Below are 20,460 nucleotides of genomic sequence, written 5' to 3'. Positions count from 1 at the left end.
AAAAAAAAAAAACATGGTATTACCATGGTATATGTTTAAAAACATAATATTACCATAGTCAATGTAAAAAAAGACAAAATAAAAAGTTGTATAACCATGGTAGATGTCCAAAAAAGCACGGTATTACCAGGGTTTACCATGATTTCACGTGTAAGTGTTAACTAAAGGACTAAAGTGTTGAAGTACTAACGCCCAGTTCTAGTTACACATAATGATACACGTTATATGTCTATCCCCTAACAAGAAAATAACTGCATCATAAAGTTCAAAAGAACCAGAAACCGGGCACGGGTTCAAGATAGTGACGCTGGTACCAGTGTTAAAAAGGAGGCGCGTTCGGCTGGAGGGAGAGAGAGGGAGAGAGAGAGCGAGAAGAGAGAGAGAGAGAGAGAGAGAGAGCGAGAGAGCGAGAAAGAGAGAGAGAGAGGGAGGGAGAGAGAGAGAGAGCGAGAGAGAGAGAGAGAGAGAGGGAGAGAGAGAGCGAGAAAGAGAGAGAGAGAGAGGGAGGGAGAGAGAGAGAGAGAGAGAGAGAGAGAGAGAGAGGGAGGGAGAGAGAGAGAGAGAGAGAGAGGGAGGGAGAGAGAGAGAGAGAGGGAGAGAGAGAGATTGAGAGAGAGAGAGAGAGAGAGAGAGAGAGCCTGGTGCATTCAGTAGCCGAGAGAAAATGCGTCTGCTTTTGATTTGACCGAACGCTTTTTGGAAGAGGACGTTTTTTCCGTTCAAGACGCGTAAATTATGTGGTTCCGCGCAGGTGCTGCTGCTGCGACCTTATAGTTGAATTATATAAAAAGATTTAGGTGACTGCCTGCATTGAATGCGACTTCTAAAGTGTAATGTGCGACGTTTAGGAAAGATAAGTGAATAGAAAATGTACCGGGCGATGTAGACGCGGTGTGAAGGAGATAAAACATCCAGAATTGACTGTTTTTTTCTTTTATTAAGTCCATCATGGAGGTGCAAACAGCGCTCACGTGTGTTTTCTTCAGCTTGCTCTTGTGTTCAGGGGACGCTCAGGACTCGGCACCTGATTCAGGTGAGTCGTGTGAGTCATGTCGATCAGTTAAACGTATCGGAATGTTCAGTTCATGTGGACATATCGGTCATGTTTTAATTTAGGATTCGGTAGGCTACTTGATTCAAGTTAGTAGTCATATCTGTCATTTATAATTCAGGACTCAGTATCTGATTCAGTTAAATTATATCGAGCCTGTATTAATTTAAGACTCGGAAACATGACATAAGTGAGTCATATTGGTCATGTTTTCATTCAGGACTTTAATTCAGAGTCATGTCGTTCATATATGAAGTGTGTAATCCAGGACAGGTGAGTCATGTGGGTCAGTCAGGACCTGATTCAGATGAGTCATATCTGTCAGTGCTTGATTCAGTAGAGGAGATTATTCTTTATTTATCCTCATGGGAGGGGAAATTCCCTTGCATCAGCAAAACAGCATCAGTACAAAGTGTAAAAAATACAATGTGCATATACACTGGCAGCCAAAAGTTTGGAATAATGTACAGATTTTGCTCTTATGGAAAGAAATTGGTACTTTCATGATCCAAAGTGGCATTCAACTGATCACAATGTATAATCAGGACATTAATAACATGAAAAATTACTATTACAATTTGAAAAAAAAAAAAAAAAAAAATGTTAAGAACTTCTTAAACTACTTCAAAGAGTTCTCATCAAAAAATCCTCCATGTGCAGCAATGACAGCTTTACAGATCCTTGGCATTCTAGCTGTCAGTTTGTCCAGATACTCAGGTGACATTTCACCCCACACTTCCTGTAGCACTTGCCATAGATGTGGCTGTCTTGTCGGGCACTTCTCACGCACCTTACAGTCTAGCTGATCCCACAAAAGCTCAATGGGGTTAAGATCCATAACACTCTTTTCCAGTTATCTGTTGTCCAATGTCTGTTTCTTTGCCCATTCTAACCTTTTCTTTTTGTTTTTCTGTTCAAAAGTGGCTTTTTCTTTGCAATTCTTCCCATAAGGCCTGCACCCCTGAGTCTTCTCTTTACTGTTGTACATGAAACTGGTGTTGAGCGGGTAGAATTCAATGAAGCTGTCAGCTGAGGACATGTGAGGTGTCTATTTCTCAAACTAGAGACTCTGATGTACTTATCCTCTTGTTTAGTTGTACATCTGGACTTCCACATCTCTTTCTGTCCTTGTTAGAGCCAGTTGTCCTTTGTCTTTGAAGACTGTAGTGTACACCTTTGTATGAAATCTTCAGTTTTTTGACAATTTCAAGCATTGTATAGCCTTCATTCTTCAAAACAATGATTGACTGACGAGTTTCTAGAGAAAGCTGTTCCTTTTTGCCATTTTTGACCTAATATTGACCTTAAGACATGTCAGTTTATTGCATACTGTGGCAACTCAAAAACAAACACAAAAACAATGTAAAGCTTCATTTAACGAACTAAATATCTTTCAGCAGTGTTTGATATAATGGCAAGTGATATTCTAGTACCAAATGATCAATTTAGCATGATTACTCAAGGATAAGGTGTTGGAGTGATGGCTGCTGGAAATGGGGCCTGTCTAGATTTGATCAAAAATGATTTTTTTCAAATAGTGATGGTGCTGTTTTTTTTACATCAGTAATATCCTGACTATACACTGTGATCAATTCAATGCCACTTTGGTGAATTAAAGTACCAATTTCCTTCCAAAACTGGTACCAAACTTTTGGCCATCAGTGTGTATGTGTGTGTGTGTAAATATATATATATATATATATATACACACACAGTTGAAGTCAGAAGTTTACATACACTTGGGCTGAAGTCATTAAAACAAATTTTTTAACCACTCCACTATATCACAATTCAAGTGGGTCAGAGGTTTACATACACGAAGTTAACTGTGCCTTTAAGCAGCTTGGAAAATTCCAGAAAATGATGTCAAGCCTTTAGTCAATTAGCTTCTGATAGGAGGTGTACTGAATTGGAGGTGTACCTGTGGATGTGTTTTAAGGCCTACCTTCAAACTCAGTGCATCTTTGCTAGACATCATGGGAAAATCAAATGAAATCAGCCAAGACCTCAGAAAAAAATTGAGGACCTCTACCAGTCTGGTTCATCCTTAGGAGCAATTTCCAAATGCCTGATGGTACCACGCTCATCTGTACAAACAATAGTATGCAAGTATAAACACCATGAGACCACGCAGCGATCATACTGCTCAGGAAGGAGACACATTCTGTCTCTTAGAGATGAACGTAGTTTGGTGCGAAAAGTGCAAATAAATCCCAGAACAACAGCAAAGGACCTTATGAAGATGCTGGAGAAAACTGGTAGACAGGTATCTATATCCACAGTAAAACGAGTCCTATATCGACATAACCTGAAAGGCTGCTCAGCAAGGAAGAAGCCAATGTCAGGATTTGTGAAAAAATATATATATACACACACGAACGAGAAGAATTAATATTCATGACCGGGCTGTCAGAAAAATGTATGTAGTATATATTCTCTAAAAATAAGACCTAACCGATCATTCCCCAGAGCAAACTTTTAAACATGCATGTGAGTTTGAGGGAATAATCAGTACTATAATGTAAATCATTGACCATTGCTCAGATTTAACTTACATTTTTCCTTTTCCCTGTGTCAACATTTTCTTATTCTGATTCTTTGCATTTCACATTCTATTCTATTCTGTTCTTTGTTTAACCATTTTGGAGATTACTGTATCTCAAAGCCATTTAAACTGTAAACTAAATGCCCAGTGGCATTATGAAAAATCTGGGCATACATTCTAATAAACATTGATGTAGCACCAAAAGAGACACTTTAAATGCATGTGAGCTTGAAGGCGAACAAGCGAACGTGTGTTAAATCATTTAGCTTCAAACAGCATGTCTTGAACTTTTTGTACTTCAGTGCATATGGTCCAAGTTCAAGTGGGGTTCAAGTGGTGTGAGCACTAGAAAACTTGATGTTGCAGTAATGCATTTGTTTTTTAGTTGAAATAATTACATTTCTCTCACTTGAACTGTGGTCTGAGTAGCAGTTCATATATAAAATCATATATTGGATAACTGGTGCACCACATATGCTTTGGACCTCTTATAGAGGCTCTAACAGTCAGTGACTCACAGAAAAAGTCTGCAAAACGCTTGAGCATTCTGGCTTGGAGTTTCGTGCCCTGGTTCCAACTGGTACAGCAGAGGTTGCTTATTATACTGGTTCAGCTTACCAGATGACCTCTTTTCTCTGAACAAAACTGAGATTTATGAAAACTGTGTATGAACACTTTCCTACAGAAATGCTCTGTTTACATAGAGCTTGCATACTGTTTTGGTAGTTTTATCTTTCATCGTACTGTAATTTATCGTTTTACATTTGCACCAGTGAAACCGAAAGGCCATTTAGGATTTTGTCACAAAAATGACAGTGGGTGACAAAGAGATACTTCTATATTCTCTTATAATTTGTTTCAAATTGGTTGAAACGATGCTCCTCACTGCACACGGGTGGGTGATTTTGGATTGTCTTTAGGAGAGGAACGCTTGGCAACATTCTATCGAGCCCTCTCTCTCTCTCTCTCTCTCTCTCTCTCTCTCTCTCTCTCTCTCTCTCATATGCACTCTTGCTGTTCAGTGGTTGCTGGAGTAGCCTCTACATTCCTCCTTTTCTTCCTTCATATGAAACGATTCTCACTTCCCCCTTTTTTCTCATGCCCCCTTGCCTCCCATTTGTAACATCCAGTAGCTACCCTGTTCCTTCCCCCATCTGTTTATGTTTATCATGCAGCTCCAGGTTAGAGGGCTCTTCTGACAGGAAATTCTTCAAATGGCCAAATCAAATGTTCCATCTGTAAATACAGTGAAGGCCTCACTAGTTCTTCCTTATCCTGACAAAATCTACTGTTTTCTTATCCCTATTTTTAGTATCTATTGTTTCGGCTTTCTTCATTCTTAAATGACTGATTTCCTCACTTGTTTAACACTTATCTCAGTCTGGCCCCTTATTTTCAAAGTTTCTTCCCATTCCATTGTGCCTACCATAACATTTAATGAGTGTGTGGTCCGTTAAGAGGGAGTGTATGGGAAGAAAGATTTTTTTTTTTCAACTGCATCCAAACTTGTATGTCAACTTTCATAATAAACAACAGAATCTATGCAACTGAATTAATAGTGACCAAATGTAATAGTGTTTATGCCCAAACTTTGGCGAATAAAACAAGTGAAAAAAAAAAAAAAAATCATAGACTTGCAATGAACATGGAAACCCAAGCCAAATCTAGAGACTTGGTCTAGTAAGGAACCACTTAGCAACCACCCAGAACACCCTAGCAAATGCATGTGCTAAATTGATTCAAAACACCGTAGCAGCAACATAGCAACGCCCTGGCAACCACCCACAACACCCTTGCATAATGGCTGAGTTTTGCATTGATAAGCACCACTCACATTTTCTTCCAAAGACAGATGGACTCGATGCAGATCACCAGTAGCTTGTATAAATGAACACTGACTCCTCCTCCTGCCTTGGAATCTGTGGTGTGTTTTAGCTCTGCTGGAGTATGTGTTAAATAAACACTCAGAAAATCTCTCCCTACTTGAGTTCAATGTTAAACCATAGCTCTTTTTTCCTTAAAGGTGAAGTGTCAAATGTTTTCCAAGTTAAAATACTTTCTCCTATGCCAGCTTAAAGGAATAGTCCCAGTTCAGTACAAGTTCAATAAGCTCATTTGACAGCATTTTTTGGCATAATGTTGATTAGCATGAAAAATAATTTTGGCTCATCCCTTGTTTATTTAAAAAAGAAAAAGAAAAAAGCAAACATCGCAGTTACAGTAAGGCACTTACAATTGAAATAAATGGGGCCATTCTATAAACATTAAAATACACGTTTTAAAACTATAAACACAACAAGAAACATTATAGGTGTTAACATGATTTTAGTGTGATGAAAATGCTTACCATATTTGTGTAAAAATATATCCAATATTGCAACTTCGTTGTCATGACGACGTAACACCAAAAAACCTATAATCGTGGTAATGGTTAGGCCTAGAACCATTCACAGATATGGTGAGTAAGAGATTTTATTACTCTTAAATCATGTTAATATGTATAAAGTTTAGGTCTTGTGCCTATACTTTTGTGTATTTTAGCATTTATGGACTGGCCCCATTTACTTCCATTGTCTGGGGCACTGTAACTGCGATTTAAACTTTTTTTTTTTAATAAATGAGGGGCTGTCGAAATAACTTTTTGTGGTAATCAACATTATGCCACAAATGCTGTCGATTAAGCTGAACTTGAACTGATCCTAGAACATTCCTTTAATATGCAGAGACAACTATAAGTAAAACTGAATTTATATAGTGGAAAAGGCCTAACTTTTTTCCTGAACGAACTAAAGCAACCTAGATGAACGAAACCTGCGTCTAAAAATAAGTTAGTTGAGGAAAATATATAAAGAACGTCAAGTCCTAGCCACACCTACAATTAGTTTTAACCAATCATAAGCGCTCTTCGTCAAGAATTTCAGGGATGTGTCCAGGTGCAAGAAATATCACCAAACAAACACCTTAGCAGAACAACAACATCAGTGAATTTCATCATAATTGTTAGGCGATCAACAAAAAGTCTGTTCGTCCAGTAAGTATAAATGAACCTTAAGCAATTCGTGGGTCGATTCCCACAAAAAGTTTAAACATTTTGGCTATGTGGCACTATCAGAACATTATTTGTTTTTATCATTCCGACTAGCCCGACAAAGCAACGTTGGCTCAGCCAATTGTGTGACTTTTGGGCGGAACTATCTGTTTGACTGACCGATAGCAGACAGGAGAGTGTTCTGTTTGAAATTTAAATGTCTGCTCGCTGTTTTCCAGTTCTGAACTGCTGCAAGGGTGATGTCCTTTTCCTCCTGGACTCCTCAGGAAGTGTGGCCTCCTATGAGTTCTACCACATGAGGGACTTCCTGTCTGAACTCCTTTTGCCTTTCTCTTTGGGGCCAGACCAGGTGAGGGTGGGGCTGCTGCAGGTGGGGTCCGAGCCCCACCTTGAGTTCGGTTTTGACACCTACGACTCCCAAAAAGGACTGCAGGAGGCTCTGAAGAGGACTAGACAGCTAAAGGGTGATACCAACACGGTGGACGCTCTACTAATGGCCCAGGATCAGGTTTTAAAACAAGGTGTACCTGGAGGGGCAAGACCAGATCTGCCCAGGGTTTTGGTTTGGCTCACGGATGGAGTAGATCCCGGTGCAGTGCAGGAGCCAATGGCGAGACTGCGAGAAGAAGGTGTGGCTGTACTGGTGGTTTCCACCGGTCACGGGAACTACCAGGTGCTGAGAGACGTTGTGAGCCCACCTGCCGAGGAGCACCTGTTCTTTGTGGATATTGACGACATAAGCATCATCTCTGAAGACTTGAGGAACGCGATTATAGGTGCGTTTCACTCAGCTATCCAAAAGCTAATTAATGGAATAGTTCCTCCAAAAAGGAAAACATTACCATCATTTACACACCCTTGTTATGTCGTTCCAAATCTGGATGACTTTCTGTGTTCCATGGAACACAAAAGGAGAAGTTTTGCAGAATGTTTACACTGCTGTTTTTCCATACAATGAAAGCATACAGTACTGAGCCTCTAATGGGACAGGCAGGGAATTTATTTCCTGAAATAGTTTTGCATTCCCTCGCTATAGTTTGCGATATCTTACAATATATTTTTGGGTTCCCTTGCAATAGCTTTATCAATCTCTTATGAAAATTAACCTTGGTTTACTGCAGCAACCATAGATCAACTACGATGATTGAAGTAAACCATAGTAACCACAAAACTGACCATCATTCAACTGTATTTTTACTAAAACCACACCAACCACAAAATTTATCATGGTCTTTTATGACAGTAACCATTATATTTGCAATAAAACCATAGAAAAAAATAAACTATGATGATAAAATGTTTGCCAAAAAAAAAATAAAAATAAAATGGTTACTACAGTTTTACTATATTAATACCTTGGTTAGTTTGTGGTACATGTACCATAGTTTTTCTAGTAATATTTCCTGCCAGAAAACAAACAAACAAACAAACAAACATGGTATATCCAGCATACTGTATGGTTATTGTAATATAACCATAGGTAATTATCGTGAGGGATTAATTAAAGCTATGGCAGGGGAACCCAAAATAATTGCGAATCAATACAAAACTATTGCGAGGGAGCACAAAACTTATTGTGAGGGAATGCAAGCTATCACAAGGGAACACAAAGCTTTTTGTGAGAGAATGCAAAACCATTGCAGGGGAATGCAAAACTTTTTGAAAGGGAACGCAAACTATCGCAAAGGAATTTGGGAAGGTTAGCAAAACAATTGCGACGGAACTCACAACTATTTCAGAAATGAATTACCCTTCCTGTCCTCTAAGTGGCTACATAATACAGCGATCAGTGCTGTCATGCTTCAATATAGACACGAAGTGCCTTAAAAATACTACAAATACCTTAAGTACTGAAATTTAAAGTGATAGTTCACCCAAAATTCTCTCATCATTTGCTTACCCTCATGCTATTCCAGATGTGTATGACTTTCTTTCTTCTGTAGAACACAAATTATGATTTTTAGAAGAATATTTCAGCTCTGTACAATACAAGTGAATGGGTGCCAAAATTTTAACCATACAACTCCAGTGTTTTACTCGACATCTTCAGAAGTGATATGACTGGTGTTGGTGAGAAAAGGATAAATATTTAAGTCCTTTTTTGCTATAAATTCTTCTCCCTGCCCAGTAGGGGGCGTAATGCATAAAGAATGTGAATCACCAAAAACACAAGAAGAAGAATGTGAAAATTAAAGTGGAGATTGACTGAGCAAGGAGGAGAATTTATTGTAAAAAAGGACTTAAATATTGATCTGTTTCTCATCCACACCTATATCACTTCTGAAGACATTGATTAAACCACTGGAGTTTTATGGATTACTTTTATGCTGACTTATGTGATTTTTGAAGCTTAAAATTTTTGGCTCCCATTCACTTGCATTGTAAGGACCAAAAGAGCTGAGAAATTTTTCTACAAATCTTCATTTGGGTTCAGCAGATGAAAGAAAGTCATACACATCTGGGATGGCATGAGGGTGAGTAAATGATGAGAGAATTGTAATTTTTGGGTGAACTATCCATTTAAATGAGTATTTATTGAAGATCATTACCGCAATTGTCATATTATGCATGTTCAAACTTGGCATGCGAACCATTGCATACACATTTTGACGTCACAACGGCAAGCTTTTCAGCAACTAACAAATTTGTTTCTCACGCAAGCCTATTGTATGGCTTCAAAAGACTTGGAATATACAGAACTACTTTTAAGATGCCCCCCCCCCCCCCCCCACACACACTTTTTGAGGCTATTGTTTCATTGTCTGGGAAAAAAAAAAGAGCATGGACATTCTGCTAAATATCTCCTTTTGTGTTTCACTGAAGAAACATCATCATCATGAGGGTAAGTGAATGATGACATGATTTACTTTTTGCATGAACAATTTCTTTAATCTGAAGTGTAACTGAATCAAATGTGAACATAAAATACCCCACTAGCCAAATGAGTACCACCCACAGTCTTCTCACATAAAGCTCACCATATTAAGACAGACAGCTTATAAACATCTGTAAACCATGATTTCATATTTCATCCAAAATAACAATAATCATATTCTGATGAGAGAGTTTTCTAAACAGGGCGAGTGATCCTATGTGGGTTCCTTCTAGTGTCCCGAAGGAATCTCGGTCTCCATGCCAGTCCACTCTGACACAAATAGCTTGAGATGGCTCCAAGAGAAGAGGGGATTGGAGGAAGTGGGGACAGGAACCGAGAGACACTGTAATGAGAGATGGTGGGCTATTAATACAGAAATTATTTTGGCCTTTTCGACCCCCGGAGTCCACCCGGAGCACTAGACGTAGCTATTTATAGCGGGCATTCCTCCTTGCATATATAAGGCGTTACATATGTGTGCACTTACAGACATTTATAAAAACAAAGGCATCAGTCATACACAAAAATTCAGTCCAGGTGAAGTGGTGCCCTTTTAGTTGTATCCATAAAAATTTATTTAGTCACAGTGTAAACTAAGACTAGCTATTATGGCAAGCATCGCTATTGCTTAGGGTTAGGGATTTGAACAAACTCCTAACACTAAGTATTAAACATTTTTGCTACGTGAGTGATACTTGATGCAGCTTGTTGTGGAGAGGTGTGCTTTTGTTTTAAGTGGTCAGACTCATTTTTTTCACTTAGAGAATGATAAAACAGGTGAAACAAATTATAGTCTTACATTGACAAAGGGACTGAGCAACCACCCAAAACACCCCAGCATTATGATGGTGAGTTTTGCATGGGTACACAGCATACACCATTCCTTCAGAAAGTGTACAAATCTTGTTTATTTTAAAGCTTGTCAGTTAAGTCTTGGGGTCCTCCTGAATTTCATACTCAATACTAACCACACATTCTCTCTCTCTCTCTCTCTCTCTCTCTGATCAAAAACAGAGATTATTCGTGCCAAGAGGTTACAGGTGAAGTCGGTCACCACTAATTCTGCCCTGCTGGAATGGAGGCCAATGTTGGCTGGCACCGGCTACTATGATATCCAATTTGGGCCCATCCGAACAGAAGGAGCTGGAGGGCCAGGGGGTTCAGGAACCAGCCCTGGGACTGGCATGGAACCTTTTAAGAGGATAACTCGGCCTGGAGATGCCAGCTCGGCTCAGCTGATTGGCCTTCATCCAGACACCACGTATAAAGTCCTGCTCACCCCGAAGGCTAACCTGGAGTTCCTAAACACGCTTACGGCTACCTTTACCACTCAACCAGGTGGGAGGTGCTTAATATGCAGAGTCATTAAGGGAAAAATGGCATGTTTTCAAAAGCCAAATCTTTTTAATTTTAAAGGTGTTTGGGCTACATAATGGGTGACTTGTCCATTGCACACTCAAAAAATTAAGTCATTACACTTAATTGAATTGTAAAAAGTTTTTGCACGTAATTTAATGTCTTTCATTCAGATTAAGTCAGTTTCAGTGACTATGTTTACATGGACACCAGAAAGTGACTTATTGTGAGAAAGCAACGTTTCTGTTTACATGCGCGATATACTGTATGCGGCGTACTCTTTACTGCCGTATACAGTACATGTGGCTCGGTCAGTAAGCAGCTTTCTCCACAGAAATGTAATTTCCCTGCAACGCTTGTGTAAATGACAAACATGGCTTTATTTCCAGATATTCCTGAGTTGTTGCTGTGTTTGTTTCCTTCACTTTCTATCGTGACCTGCAGCTGAATTGCGATGCAGTAGTGGGGTTTACCTCTAACGTAAAACTCTGGGATTTCCCAAATGTACCAGCGCATATGCGAACATGAGGGACAGTCAGTATTTTACATTGGTGTGTATACATTGGTATAGATTATTGTGTATGTGCTCTTCCCACTGTAGGAATCTTGTATTCTTTTCACTGTGTTGACTTGTTGTTGGGCTCCATCCTATGACGTTTGTCAACCAGTCTGTTCAATGCACATGTGCAGGCCACAAAAACCTGTAAGAAAACTGCTTATACCTTTACATGGCCACATTAAGCCGTGTTCTCTGGGAGAAACCTGGGTGTGTTAAACCGCTTTCTCTTAATCCCTCAAAGGGTATTAGGGAAATTGCCGTTCTTGTTTACATGCCGTTTAAAAACACCGCTTTCTGCAAAAAACAGGAATAAACCATTTTCTTAAGTACAGGTGAATGAGGTCATTGAGGCAACATAATTTAGTTGGATTAGGTCAAATGAATGTACTATAGTAGTTTTAACTCAAATTTACTAGGTTAGTCAAACTACATTTTTAAAGGTTTATTTAACACATTTTCGTATGTTGGTCCAACTTAATTTATTAATCATTAGTAAATCCCAGGTGAGCAAATGTAAAGACAGTGAAACTGGAAATGGAAATTTGAGTTGTCCCAACTCAAATGGATTAAGTAATCTTCCATTTTACAAATTTAAATGGTTAAAATGCTACAAAATTAAGTTGTGACCAAATGTTCTAGAATTGTGTTGCTTTTATTCATTTTAATTAAGCAAATTGAGTGCAGGGTTTTACAGTTCAAACAGACATTTCTATCCTAACCGCTAACGCAAAGACATTACACTACTAGGTGTTTATCAGAAAGATAATTTAATGCTGATAATTCTCAAATATGTATTATTTACTATACAGTTATTGCAACAGGGTCGACATTATAAGCTTGTCCCCTACTAACACAAATAACAAAACGTTAAAAAAAAGAGATAAAAACAGAGGAGATATTAACTTGACTTTGCAGTGTTTACTTCCTGAAACGATGATGATGCCATTCTGAGAGAAATCTTTGATTTCGATCAGAGGCCTTTATTTGTATGTTAACAAGGTTGACAGACACATAACCTGGGGACACAGCTTGTATAATACAATGATAAAACACTGTCAACTTCAATCTAGAGAGTATATAAGGGGGAACAAAGACACAATGCTGGCTTTTATTTCTTTGTTCTTTTTAATCAACATTTGCATAAATATAAACCATGAACATCCAATATTTATTGTTAAATCCATTATATAGACATATGTGACCTGCTCCATCATTTTGAGTGACTTTGACCCAGAAAGCAGAGTTTGACTGAGTTGTATGCACTAAAAAAATACAATGAAATGATTATCGGCACCGGTTTGGAGTAGAAAGAAACGTAAGGATAATATCATTAAAAATCTGAAACTTTATTGCATTAAACTCAAAATGTGTTTCTGGTTCAAAGTACCTCAGAATGATGGATCATGTCACATATATATTAATAATGGATGTACAAAATGTTTTTTGTAGTATTAACCTTTATGATTAACCTGGATGATATGAACATGGGAACTTACAGGAATGTTCCAGGTTCAATAGAAGTTAAGTTCAATCGTCATTTGTAGCATAATGTTGATTACCCCAGAAAGTCATTTCAACTCGTCCTTCGTTTATTTAAAAAACAATGAGGCACTTGCAATGGAAGTGAATGGGACCAATCTGTAAACATTAAAATACTTACTGTTTCAAAAGTATAGCCACAAGATGTAAACAATGTGCATGTTAGCATTATTTTAGTGTGATAAAATTGTATACAGGGTTAAATGGCATTGTGTCGTTATGGCAACAAAGTTGTAATATTGGGTATAACTTTACACAGATAAGGTTAGTAAGGAATTCTACCCCACTAAAATCATGTTGACATGCATAAGGTTTATGTCTCTTGGCTATACTTTTAAAACAGTGTGTATTTATTTATTTTTTTGATTTTCGCCCCAATTTGGAATGCCCAATTCCCAGTGCGCTCGAAGTCCTCATGGTGGCATAGTGACTCGCCTCAATCCGGGTGGCAGAGGACGAATCTCAGTTGCCTCCGCGTCTGAGACCGTCAGTCCGCGCATCTTATCACGTGACTTGTTGAGCGTGTTACAGCAGAGCCACAGCACATGTGGAGGCTTCATGCTATTTTCCGCTGCATCCACGCACAACTCACCATGTGCCCCCCCAAGAGCGAACCACATTATAGCGACCACGAGGAGGTTATCCCATGTGACTCTACCCTCCCTAGCAACCGGGCCAATTTGGTTGCTTAGGAGACCAGGCTGGAGTCTCTCAGCACGCCCTGGATTAGAACTCGCAACTCCGGGGGTGGTAGTCAGCATCAATACTCGCTGAGCTACCCAGGCCCCCCAAAACAGTGTGTATTTTAACATTTCTGAACTGGCCCCATTGTAAATAAATAATAATAAATAATATAATATCTATAAATTTTGATCGAAAAAACAATAAAGCATTTCTAAGGGACAAAAACAGACCGTTATAACTGAATTGTGGCCATATGCAGTTTAGATGCTTGTTCAAACATTCTTCTCTCTCATGTTTTCATCCAAAGTCAATCCGCCCCAGCCAGAGGTCCAGACCCTTTCGACAGTCACTGTGTCTGAGTCGACCACTAATAGTGTGCGGGTGAGCTGGGGTCCGCTGCAGCCTAACCTCATTCAGGGTTACCAGATTGAGTATTCAGCACTTCCTACCGGACAGCTCCGAGTCATCAGTGTCAGTAACCTGCAGAACTCTACCGTCCTGCCCAATCTCTATCCTGACTCTCAGTACCTGGTCACTGTGAGCGCAAAACACTTCTCCGGCAAAGAGAGAGCCATGTCTGTGAAAGCCTGTACACAGGAGGGTAAGGATGAACGGATGTGTCATGCATGTCTTTATTAGTGTATACTCAGACACGATTGATTCCTCAGATCATGGGGCTTATTAAGAAGGGTGTGCTATTACTTTCCAAGCAATTGGTTGATAAAAAAAGGCAAAACATCTCATAGACTTGCATTAAAGTAGGGATCCGAGCCATATCTAGGGACCAGAAAATCATAGAGACTTGGGCGTGGTAAGCTCTTTTTTTAGGGCCAGTAAGCAACCATCCATAACCCTTGCACCACTACCGAAAACACCCCTGGCAACTACATAGTAATGCTAACAACAACTCTGAAAACTTTAGCAAACAACTTTTGAGTGGGTGCAGAGTTTTGCACAGAAACATTACAATCTAGTAACTAATTTGACAGTTAAACAAATATTCTGGGTTCAGTACAAGTTAAGCTCAATTGACAGCATTTGTGGCATGATAATATTGATTACTACTATAATATTGCGTGCTCCTTTTCTTTAAAAAAGCACAAATCTGGGTTACAGTGAGGCACTTACAATGGAAGTGAATGGGGGCCAATCCGTAAACAGTAAAACTCACTGTAAACGTGTGATAAAATCGCTTACTAACCAATTATATCCAATTTAACAACTTCATTGCCATGACAACATATCGCCATAAATCCTAAAACGATCATAAAATTGACATTTAAAGAACTTCACAGCTCAAATAATACACAAGTATTAACAGAAGAATTAATGTAAGTACTTTTATAGAATTATAAGCTTCACATTTCTGCCTTAAAGAAAAGGAGGGACGAGTCGAAATTACATTTTTTGTAATCAAACATTATGTCACAAATGCTGTCGATTGAGCTAAACTTATACTGAACCCGGAATATTCCTTTAATCGATACTGTCATCCACAGCTACTTCCAGTACATTTATTACGGTACACCTGGATCAACCTGAGGTTAAATCCATGTCCAAATATGGAATGATTGTTGCTAAAAAAGTCATTTTGTCCCTGTGGAATAAAAAATAAGGCCTCTCTTCCAGGCCTGGCTTGCAGAGCTACCTCCACCTTACACATGGAAAGAATTAGATACAATTTATCTGGAACTGCAGCTAAATTTGATAAACTGTTGGAACCCCTTTTTAGTTTCCTGCGGCCTAACTAGGACTAATTGTTTGTTAATTTCCTGTGTGCAATTATCATCTATGATGTCTGACTGTTGCGGTTATTAAAGTAACAGGACGTCATTCTTGTTACAACCACCTCACTTCTTGTTAATTTCTGTTGCTATGTATTTTCTTTTCCTGCAAGCAGCATGCATTGTTTGGATATGAAGGGTTACTCTGTCTGTGTCCTTTTTTATTTTATTTATTTATGTGTGTATTTATGCGTTTTCTTTTTTTGTCTTTTGAAAATGTATAATTGAAATAAAAATTATATATATATATATATAAAAACATGTCCAAACCAGGTGCGACGTAATAAAGCAACAACGATTTTTCATGTTAATCTGAGATTTCTTTTTCGTAACAAGTTGTAACCATGTTGTTCTCAGTTGTTTGGTTTTAATTTCAGCTGTGCCTTTATTTTATTTTTTTGTCCTTATTGGTTTTATTTATTTTATCCCCCTTTCTCCCAATTTGGAATGCACAATTCCCACTACTTAGTAGGTCCTCGTGGTGGCGCGGTTACTCACCTCAATCCGGGTGGCGGAGGAGAAGTCTCAGTTGCCTCTGCTTCTGAGACCATCAATCCGCGCATTTTATCACACGGTTCGCTGTGCATGACACCGTGGAGACTCACAGCATGTGGAGGCTCATGCTACTCTCTGCGATCCACGCACAACTTACCACACGCCCCATTGAGAGCGAGAACCACTAATCACAACCACGAGGAGGTTACCCCATGTGACTTTACCCTCCCTAGCAACCGGGCAAATTTGGTTGCTTAGGAGACCTGGCTGGAGTCACTCAGCACACCCTGGATTCGAACTCGCGACTCCAGGGATGGTAGTCAGCATCCTTATTGGTTTTATTCAACAGTTACTACGTACACTGTGGAAACCTTCTTACTCAGTATTTTTGTCTTGTTTTACAGTAAAAATATCTTTAAAACAAGACACACTTACTTGAGAAGCAATATTGCATAATATGTTATACTGCTGAAATACTATCATATCAATATTTTGTCTTGTTTTTCAGTAAAAATATCCTCCCTATAACATGATTCATTTACTTGAGAAGCAAAATTGCATTAGATATTGTATAAGACATGTTTTTAGAGAATATATTATGAATTACTGTTTATTTTTTCTTACTCCATTGGCAAATTCTTGTTTTCTTGGTTTAAGCATGCATTTAACTAAATTTAGTTAGGTTTACTCTGAGAGGAGAAAAAAATAAATAAATATATATATATATACTTATATAACTTATTTAAAAAAAAATAAAAAAAATATATATGCCTATAGGTCAAAAAAAAAAAAAATACATTTAATTCAAAGGGAAAACAAGTTTAGTTTTCATACCCCATTAGCAGAGTTTTTAAACCTCTACTTTTATTTTAGCATAAAAAGCCTTTACTTTTTAATTAATTAATTTATTTATTTATTCTTGTTTTACAGGTTTTTGATGCTGTTTACTAGAAAATAAGACAAAAATACAGGCTAAGAAAATGCTTTTGTGCAGTGCAAGTCTTGTTTTCAGAGAAATCTATCAAAATGTAGTGGCAGAAAAAATCTATTTGCCAATGGGGCAAGAATAAACTAAATTCAAACTGAAAGTTTTTTTTCATACCCCATTAGCAATATTTTTGTATTTTTTTATTTATTTTTTTTGGCTTGGTTTAAGCATAAACCTCACTAAATTTGGTTAAATTTCTCTTAAAACAAGACTTAATATTGTATGTCATTTTGCTTGTCAATAAAAACATAGTTGTTTTAAGGATGCTTTGATATTTTTACTAGAAAGGAAGATAAAAAATACTGAGGAAGAAAATGATTTTTATTCTATATTAGTAGTGCAATAAACAAATTAAGGACAACCTTTTTCATGAAGTATCATTCTTCCACTAGAATCTAGAATCTCTGACACTAAGGTTAATAGTTGGCCTCTATAGGAAAAGAGGTGCTTTAGCATCATACTTGTTACTACATTGTGTATTTTAGCATGGCTGGAACCAGGACCGGAACTACAGATTTGAAAAATAAAATGTAACATTAGAAGCCTAGATGATCAATTCCCTGTTTATTTATTTATTAGAAGCTTGTGGAATAGCACTCCGACCACACCCTTTAGTATTCCTGCCAGTATCATTCCCACATTCCTTTGACTCCTGCTGAATTTCCATCAAGAAGTGGGAAGCTTAATGTCTGTCTCTCTCTCTCTCTCTCTCTCTCTTTCTCTTTTTCAGTGTTGCCCGCTCTATCTGATCTTCAGCTGACCACAGTGGGCAATGAGTCAGTGCAGCTGCGGTGGAAGGGGAGCGCTGACGGCCTCCGTGGTTACTGGGTCACATGGGAGCTAGGTCATAGTCAGCGCTCTACCCTGTACTTACCACCCAACCTACTGTCCACCACCCTCAATCACGTGCCCCCCAGCGCCCGGGTCTGCGTCTCTCCGGTGTACCGCACCACTCGAGGGGAGGGTCTCTGCTGCACTGCTTAGTTCATCTTAGGTGAGCCACCCATCTGTGTGACAAGGGGATTATATAAGTTTCATTTACATAGAAAGGAGGCATGTTTGTGATTAAAAGTTTTTAAAATACATTGTGCAGTAGTGCCTGTCACTATGCAATGTGTTAATGCAATTTCATTATATAGTAGAAATGAAAACATCACCTTTTGTTTGTTTTTCCACAAAGCTGCATTTTCCTGGAACCGTTGAGCGGTGCTCTGCCAAACACGAAACATAGAGGGACGAACAACATGTAAAACTTTCCTCAAATGGAAAGATGGGAGGAAAAGGGAGTCCATGACACTGTAACTGTCTGAACACCCATAGATGGGGATCTTAAAACACACCAACACAACATGCACTGAATACTGATACACAATGATACACTTATATTCAACAAAGACTAAACGAGTCTGAACTCAAAACTGACCATTGGAAGAATCATCCTACTTTTAAAGGAATGTACTGGGTTCAAAACATGGTCAGCTCTATCCACAGCATGTGTGGCATGCAGTCGATTACTGCAGAAAATAATTATGTCTCATCCCTAAGTTGACAAACACAAAAAATTGCATTTACAGTAATGCAGTTACAATGGAAGTCTATGGGGCAAGTGTACCGGTGGGTTTAAAAGCAAAAAATGCACAGCTTGTATTAATTTTTCGGTAATAAAATGTGTTTTATTTAAGCTGCAAAGTCTAAATTGTCCTTTTAGGGATGGGTCTATATTTCTAGGTGGATAAACAGAATTAAATGATCATAATAGGAGTTATATTGGATGTAACTTTACACAGACAAGGTATATTACCGATTTAATCCAGTTCAGTATTTTGCCCCATAGACTTTCATTGTAAGTGCATCACAGCAAAAAACGATTTTTGGTTGTTTTTACTAACTGTGGGGCAAAATGATTTTCTATGTTAGTCAACAGCATGCCACAGGTGCTTAACTTACATATAAACTTCCCTAAAACATTCATTTAAAATGCCACTAGAATGTTTATGCATAAGATATTTGATTAAACGTATTAAGAATTAGGGCACTTAAGTAATAGTTTGTAAATATCTTACATAATTATGCTTTTAGTTTGAGTGCTAAACTATGAGACATATTTGGAGATTGTATTTTCCAGATTTCTCCAGTTTTATATCTTTGAAAAGGGAACAACAAGACATTTTTTTATGGAAATCTGAACTACTTTTGTCACTTGTTTTCTTTAAGGTCAGTATATAGCATTTAAACCTGCTTAAGTTGCACTCTTCACCATATCTGCACATTTTCTCAGTGGTGAAACCCTGGAAATCTGGCATGGACCCTGATGATGGTGGTTAGAGTATTAAGATATTGCAGATGTTTTGTGGCCATGGGTCATTATTGGTTTGTTTTAAGAACATTGACTTCGAGTAGCCTTAACTTTTTCCTGAGCATGCATCGATTGCATTGATCTTTTAATGTTTTTCTGGGAGAAATATGTACGCAGGCCATGTTACAGGCAGGATCACGGACTTAAAATGATGTTTTGTGTGGATAGATTATCTCTATACAGGTGTTTAAATGTGTTAAACATTTTCTACATTATTCCATCCAAAACAAACCAAAGAAAAAAGCTTTTTCAAGCATAATTCAGGATCATAGAGGAATGCAAGAATTTAGGCCATTTTTTAAAGCTATTCATAACATTTCAGATGATCTGTCTTTATTTGTTTTGCATCATAATGGCAAGTTCAGCTTTTTGCATTATGAAATGGTGCTTGTTCATTCCCAGCTTGGGTGCACGTCTTACAAATCACTGCTTTTAAAATGTCGTTTTTAAATAAATCATTTTAAATTGTGTCATCACTTTATTTTCTAACCTCTGTAAAGGCAATTACACCTGATGATTTTTACATATTTTAAAATGTATATTTTGTTACAAATGACGCATTCATGATATTTTTAATGTTTACTGATTTTGGATGAATCTCACACAAACGTGTCCGAGTCATTATTATTATTATTATTTTTATTTTATTTTTCGTTTCCTATAATTACATATTGCATTACTAATAATTAATAATTATAAAAGCCTATTTTGACATTTGATATTATTTTCATGACAATTAAGCACATTCACATGGTGATTCTCATTACTGTTATAAAGCACTTTTTTATTGTATTACAGTAAAAATATTACTGTAATACAAAGATGTTTTTATTTATTTAAATAAGCATCAAAGTAAAACAAATACTACCATGATAAATACATTATTAAATATTGTATTTAAAATAATTATAAAAAAATAAATATATATATATGTTTAAAAATGTAAATAATATATATATTTTTTATTTATTTTAATTTTTTCAAATAAATGAGAATTAAAGATTTTTTTTAAATTATTATTATATTTTTCGCCTAACGGTAATGCGAATTGGAGGTGGGGAATTGTGCTTAAAATTAAAAAAAAAAAAATACAAATTCACAATGCAAAAAATCTCAAGGATCCAAAAGGGCTTCAATTTCTTTTAGCAAAATATGATTATTTATTGTGTGAAATATGAC

At 37.6% G+C, this 20,460-nt stretch overlaps 1 protein-coding gene across 1 annotated transcript; it reads left to right on the top strand.

The window, feature by feature from the left end:
• Window positions 1-599: 599 nt before the first annotated feature.
• On the top strand, window positions 600-19,751 carry LOC127418790 (von Willebrand factor A domain-containing protein 1-like). Its single transcript, XM_051659615.1, has 6 exons — window positions 600-1,033; window positions 6,864-7,421; window positions 10,535-10,858; window positions 13,966-14,259; window positions 17,656-17,919; window positions 18,106-19,751. Exons 1-5 carry the CDS (start codon window positions 949-951, stop codon window positions 17,907-17,909), a joined length of 1,515 nt encoding a protein of 504 aa, XP_051515575.1. The 5' UTR covers window positions 600-948; the 3' UTR covers window positions 17,910-17,919; window positions 18,106-19,751.
• The last annotated feature ends 709 nt before the right edge of the window (window positions 19,752-20,460 follow it).

Source organism: Myxocyprinus asiaticus, chromosome 28 (assembly GCF_019703515.2).
Source record: "Myxocyprinus asiaticus isolate MX2 ecotype Aquarium Trade chromosome 28, UBuf_Myxa_2, whole genome shotgun sequence".
Classification (NCBI taxonomy): domain Eukaryota; kingdom Metazoa; phylum Chordata; class Actinopteri; order Cypriniformes; family Catostomidae; genus Myxocyprinus; species Myxocyprinus asiaticus.
This window is presented reverse-complemented; position numbering and strand designations above follow the sequence as displayed.

Excerpts from the sequence above, each read along its gene's own strand:
- LOC127418790 (XM_051659615.1), top strand. The coding sequence starts at position 949 with ATGGAGGTGCAAACAGCGCTCACGTGTGTTTTCTTCAGCTTGCTCTTG. Across the intron at positions 7,422-10,534 it reads CTTGAGGAACGCGATTATAG|AGATTATTCGTGCCAAGAGG; the intron begins GTGCGTTTCACT and ends GATCAAAAACAG. Across the intron at positions 10,859-13,965 it reads TACCTTTACCACTCAACCAG|TCAATCCGCCCCAGCCAGAG; the intron begins GTGGGAGGTGCT and ends TTTCATCCAAAG.